At 45.1% G+C, this 6581-nt stretch overlaps 1 protein-coding gene across 1 annotated transcript in view; it reads left to right on the top strand.

The window, feature by feature from the left end:
* The first annotated feature begins 4918 nt into the window (after positions 1 to 4918).
* Positions 4919 to 6581, top strand: part of THOC5 (THO complex 5) — a 42315-nt gene continuing 40652 nt past the window's right edge. The window contains exon 1 of the mRNA XM_006869217.1: positions 4919 to 5017. Coding sequence (XP_006869279.1) covers positions 4922 to 5017 — 96 coding nt within the window. The 5' untranslated portion in view covers positions 4919 to 4921. The remainder of the gene's footprint in view (positions 5018 to 6581) is intronic.

The raw sequence follows: 6581 nt of genomic DNA, 5'->3' as shown, positions 1-6581 counted from the left end.
ACAGATGAGGAACTCCTAGGCCTGCTCTCAACCATTTCTTCTCAGATCTGAAAGGGTCTGGGGAGGCCCTCAGCTTAGACAAGGGGTGCTGATGGATCACAGGGTCTGAGGAGCAGCCGCTCAGCCCAGATCCTGCCCGCCTTTCCTGCCCTCCCCTTCCTACTGGAAAGTTTCTAGTTTCACAGACAAGAACTGCAGTCTTTCATGACTTCCCACATCTTCCCTTAAGATTCCTTAGCTCAAGACCCTCAGCCCTTAGTTATCTATTACCACAGAAACTCTCCAATTTTCCTTTAGTTGCACCAAAGGTAGTGTGTCCAGTGGTGGGAATTGGGGTAGGAATGGTGTTGGTTGGGACCTGGTCTGAGGAGCAGCTCCCTGGTCTGAGCCAAGTTCCTCCTGCTGGGAACAAGCCTGGAAATATCTAAAACTGTCATATCTGTAAGATCAGATCAGGACATTCCAAGTAGGGAGGCTGGGAGAAGGGCTGGGGGCTGGGAGAGATTTGGGGGCAAGTGACAACAGGGCACAGGAACCCAGAAGGCAGACCTGGGTATCAGTTGCAGAATTAGGTAGATCGAATAGAGATGAGTGAAGACCACTTGGGGAGGGTTCTAGTATAAGATGGACAGGATTGTTTCTCCCTAACTAATGGGGCCTGGCAAAGCTTTTAGGAGCTCCCTGAGCCAAGTTCCTCCTGCTGGGGACAAGCCTGGAAGTGCCCAAAACTCATATCTCCAAGATCAGGACATGGGGTTGAGACAATCTCTCCCACCTGAGGGCAAAGGGACAAAGCAGGGCCTGTTTCTCCCACCCTCACCAGCATTCCTTGTCCCTCACACCACATTCCACTAGCCCAACCCTCATTCTCTTGGGCCACCTGATTGTGGAGTGGGATCAGTAACCCTGGGGGCCACCACCATGAAACCCACACCTCTTGAACCCCTTGGTAGCTTGATTCTGTGGGCCAGAAAAAGTGCTGGAGTTGCTGATGGAATAAACTAAATGTTTACTGTAAAGCTCTGGTGTTTTTTTCTTCATCTGCAAGGAACTGTGGTAAATGCCTTGAGGCAAGGCAGAGCCAACCAGTTTCTCATTACCACCTGGCTGATCTGTCTCCCTGAGGGCTTTGTGTTGTCTTAGAGAGAGATAAGTCAGGATATCTTTGTTCTCACCCAGAGGTAAGAGGACCTGTTTTAAGCTTTGAACTGCCAACCACAGAGTTAGTGGTTCAAACTCACAAGCGGCTCCAACAAAGACAATCTGGGAAACCCTAAGGAGCAATTCTCTGTCCTCTAGGGTTACTATGAGTCAGAATTGACTTGATGGCAGTAGGTCTTAGGGTGAAGAGACAGAACAGGCCCTGTACAACGAGGGATTTCAAACAGGTGTTCTAGTTCGTGATAAGCAATCTTGGTGTCTGTACAATCCAAAGCTTCGAAACTTTAAAATAACTGCATTTGAATTGTGAATATCTTAGGTAAATTGACCCAGCAAATGGAGAAACTAGTAAACAGGGTTAATATTGTGTGCCATGGGGGCTGAATATGACAAGTCACTTTTCGAATGCAAACCCGGTAGGATCTAAATCTTGGCATTACTACATTCCTGTGTGATCGTCAGTATATGATTTCGTTGACTCAGCCAACATTTGCGAGCGCACACTAGTTGCTGGGCACGACTTTTAAGCCCTGTGAAGTAGTGCATGAAACACCTAAATGTTTGGCTTTATAGCGTCAGTTTCCTGGTCTTTGAGGGCCTCTTGGGGTTGCTGATAACCCATGTGCAGCTAACTTCCACTCAGCGGTCGCTAGGGGGCTCTAAGCTTCGCTTCCGGCTTCCGGCTTTTGCGCCTAAGTCGGCTGGCCCTTCGTTCCTTCCATCCGCTTCTCCATGGTGCGTGGCCGGAAGTGACTCGTTAGCCGGGACGGATTTGCGGCTACATGAGGTGAGGAAGGGAACCGGTTCGTTGGGGGCGGGAACGGAGCAGGGCTGGATCTGGGTTTCAGAACACACGGTTGATGACCTGTAGGACGCCCAGGGGCCGGTCCGAGCTGGGTTCTTCACCTTACTCTCCACTAGGCACTCGCCCTTAGTTTCCTCATCTGTAAAATGTTCGCTGCAGACTCCTTAGTGTCCACGATGTGACGGTGATGGGGGTAACAGCTCGCATTTACGAGGGAGTTTCTGGAGACTCATGGAAATACTCCATTATCTTTAAATTCCAGTTTCCACGAATTTTTTGAAGTCCCTCCCTCTCCCCGCCCCCCTGTATTTAACGTTTATTTGTTCTGGACACTTTCTACTTTGTTATAAAAAGTGGGTCCTGCCTTTATGGGATTTGCCAAAACAATTTAGCATTCCTTACTAAAGACTTTTTATTGAATCACTTTTGAAACGGAAATTTATTTTAAAAGGAAACAGTAAATACATACTATGGAAACAGAACACTGTTAATAAAATTCTTACTAGATTTCATTGTCTTGCTAAGACTCCTACAAAGAACCTTACGGTTTAAGGTTTAGCGTTGGTCGATGTTAAAGATAAACTAGAAAAACATGTTTTCCTTGAAGCAGTTGTCCAGATTTCGGGGTCCCCAAAGACCACTGAGGAGCCGATGCAAATGCACAAGGGTTGTTTATTCAAGCTGGAGCTCGGGCCCCATCCGTATCCGACGCAGCGGACTCGGGATGAAGCCCCGAACTCCTAGTCAACGGGATTTTTATAGGAGTTACAAGCAGGCTCGGGGGTGGGGGTGGAGGGAGTGTTTCAGTTTAGTTACTCCAGGATTGGTTTACATTTTGCAAGGTATGGGGTGTTGCAATCTGATTAGTCATTACTGGTAGTTTAAGCTACTGGATTAGGGCAAAGGAAAACATATATCATCCGGCCTTGAATTGTCTGCTGTGTTTATCTACTTCTTACTGCTTGCTAAGGGAGGCGGGGGTGGGTGGGTGTGCTATTCTCATGCAGCACTAGCTGACTTGGTGCGTTCATGGAACAGAGAGCCCAAGTACAAAATGGAGTCTTTTCTTTAGGTCTCACACAGTCATAAGGTTTGAAAAAGGAATTAATTTTCTCTTGAAGATCACTTGTTCATCATTTAAGAAGCCCTGGTGGTGCTAGGATAAGCATTGGACTGCTTAACCATGAGATTGTTAGTTCAAACCTACCAGTTACTTCTAGGGAGAAAGATGACTTTCTTTCTGCTCTTGTAAAAATTTTCAGCCCCAGAAACCCTATATATTGTTGCTGAGTCAAAAGTCTTGGTGGCAGTAGGTTATTTGGTTTGGGTCACCATTTAAGGAACCTTTGTGGCACAGTGGGTTAAACATCAGACTGCTACCTGCAAGGTTGGTGATTTGAACTCACTTGCCTTTCTGAGAAGAAAGATAAAGACTAGTTCCATAAAGACTGACAGCTTTGGAAGCTTTGTGTTCTGAAGAGTTGCTATGAGTGAGGGTTGTTTAAAATTGCCCCCCCCAGCCTGGACTGCCTTCAGGACCAAAACTCCCCTGAGGTAGGGTCTGTTATTTTCCTTTGATTCATGAGAATACAGACCTAGAGAAAAGTGAAGTGGCTTGTACCTAGTTTGGTAATCATAAAATAATCGAGTGGCTGGCTCCTTCAGTGTTGATGACAGATTGATGGGGAAGGAGCTAGTGCTACCCTCCTTGGGGCTATAGAAATAACCAGGAGAAGTGGCCAGGAGTGAGAATGCTTTGGGATCTTAGAGCCTCATGGAATACAAGGTTTCATTGTTTTAAATTGCATGGTCACCTGGGGAATGAATTACATCACCAGATGAAGATGGTGGCAAGACTAGGGAGCATAGTAATGTGTCATTGAAAAGACCCAAGCTGTATGACTGTGAGCCTGAGCCTCTGTTTTCTCTTCTGAAAAATGGGGATAATACTAGATTTCTCTCAAAGATATGGCATGAGGAACAGGGTATGAACATACCCTGAAGGTGCTTAGATCAAGGCCCAGCACACAGTAATCAATCAGTTGTATTGGGGACGGGCTCATTTACCAAGTTGAGGTGTTTGATGACAATTTAGTCAGCTTTTATGGGATACTTTGGCAGGTTCATGGGAGAAAGGCTGTACTCACAATCCAGGTAGGGAAGACAGGTAAATGGTTCAAAGAGACATTCTGTAACAGTGCATCTAAAGAACGCAAAGAAAGGAGTGCTGTGAGGAGACCCATGAGGCTTCCCAGAGCAAGTGATCATTGCTTTGTCTTGAAGGATATGGAGGTGGGAAGGAAAAAGGTTACTACAAGCCAGGGAAAGAACTGGAATGGTAGTGGAGTTGCACCTGGAAGTAGAGGTCTTGCGGGGGAGGAAGAGGGAAGAGGAATAGGAATGAAAGAAATTTTGTTGGGAAAGTGGGTTGGGAACAGACCACAAAGCATCCTTGTACCAGACTGGTGAATGTGGACTTCATCTGGCCTTACATGAAGGGCCAGCGAAGGTTTTAAAAACAGGAGAGGCATCGAGCTAGTGTTTTTGAGAAAGAATTTAGATTGTGGTGTTAGATAAGACAGGAGGCTGTTTCTGTGGTTTAAAGAGGAATACAGGGGGTCTGACTGAGAGTGTTGAGATGAAGAACACCCATGATGCTTGGGGTCACTGGGTGAACAGCTGAATGCCTTTGTGGCGAGAGAATGAGCGGGATGTGTACTTGGGGAGGAACAATTTAAGATGATCACAAGGTCAGTTTGGATAGTGGGATGGAGGTGAGAAAAATGTGTTCATTTTGGACTGGCTGAGCAAAGAGGGTTTAGTAACGTTTCTTAAGTTAATAAATCTGAGAATGGCAGGCTGCTAGTTAGTCTTCAATTCCATTCTAGAAAAATCTCAACATCTTTCTTTCCTGAACAGATCTGTGCTGTTTCCTTGTGACCTCACGGAACAGCCATGTCATCAGAATCAAGCAAAAAACGGAAGCCCAAAGTGATCCGAAGTGAGGGAGTCCCAGCTGAGGGGAAACGGAATCGAGGTGACACAGAACAGGTAAGATCAGCCAGAGTTGCTGTGCCACTGAGAAATTGCAGCTCATGGACAAACCCCAGATTGTGCGTTTGTGACTGTTCGGAGTTGCACCTACCATGCAACAATCTCCCAGGTGGCTTCTGGAATTCCCTTGGCCCTGGAGTTTCTTCTCCATCAGCTTTACAAGTTCTTTCCAAGAACTAACTAACAGGTCTGTATTAGATATGATGAGGAAGGAGCTCTGGTGGTACAATAGTGACTTGGCAGTTCCAATAGGGGGTGGGAGGGTTGGGAACCTGGCAACCACCTCCCATAAAGGTCACAGCCAAAAGAACTCTATGGGGCAGTTCTATTCAGTCACATGTGGTCACTATAAGTTGGAATTGATTCAACAGCAACCAGCAACAACAGTGCTTGAGCAGAAAATGAATTCCACTACAGCGTGGCTCTCTAGTTTCCCTGATGTTTAAAGAAGAGGGGCTGCAGACGTGTTACACACTTGGGTCTACTACCAAGACAGTACCAGAACCATGTGCCCACCAAACCTTTTCTGTGACCTTCTGCTGACCCACATGGTCAGCAGGCTCTCCTCCTCCTTCTGTCCATTTCTCCGTCCTAGAATCTGTCAAGCTAATTTGTGATTTTAGCTGTGTTGATTGGTCATTGCTTATGTGTTTTGTTTTAAACTAGAGCAGGGAAATATTCCAGCTTAAATTGAAATAAAAAGTGGTATTTTCTTACAGTTTAGGAATTTAGCTTAAACACAGAACCTTATCCTTCTTAGCCACATGCTCAAATCTCATGTACTCTGTTCTGGAGGCTGGGCGATATCTCAGTCTCTGCTAAAACTTGTTTTGACAACCTAAACACCCATCTGTAGAGATTTGGTTAGATGATTTCTGGTTTAACAATATGTGGATTATTAGACAACCATTTTGATGGAGGTCTTTATTTTCTGGAATGGGAAATCATAGTTACCAGCATGGACAATAGATCCCATTGGGTTTAAAAATAAAATGGGTGTTTACCTCATAGTATTAATAACAGAGTTGTTTGAAGCTGTGAAACTACAGGCAGTTTTTTTGTTTTCTTCTGGATACTCCTCTATATGTTCTGAGTTTTGACAGCAAGCATGAGTTAGTTTTTTTTTTTGTTTTTTTTTTAAGGATTTTATTGTGGATTGAGTGAAGTTTACAGGGCATTTCATCAGTTTTACATTCAACAAATCATATACCTTGTTTCATTACATTGATTATAATCCCTTCCATGTAGCATCAATTAACAGTATTTTTCTCTATCCACTTTAGCTTTTAAAAAAACACACAAACAAAAAACCCCACTCAGGCATATATAATAATTTACATATCCAAAGGGCACATTCTGCAAGTCTGCTCCTGGCCACCAGCTCTTAGTCCTTCTCTTCTTAGTCCATGAATCTAGAGTCCTCAGCCACTCCCCCTCTCCATGCCCCCATCTCTGGCACTACTTCTCTGGATAAGGTCGCGCATTCTGCTTGTGCATTCCTCTCTTGATGGTCCTAGGGTCCTCTGTTTCTGGACTGTAAGATTAACCACTCCCCTTTTTT

The sequence above is a fragment of the Chrysochloris asiatica genome, unplaced genomic scaffold, assembly GCF_000296735.1.
Source record: "Chrysochloris asiatica unplaced genomic scaffold, ChrAsi1.0 scaffold00128, whole genome shotgun sequence".
NCBI classification, from domain to species: domain Eukaryota; kingdom Metazoa; phylum Chordata; class Mammalia; order Afrosoricida; family Chrysochloridae; genus Chrysochloris; species Chrysochloris asiatica.
This window is presented reverse-complemented; position numbering and strand designations above follow the sequence as displayed.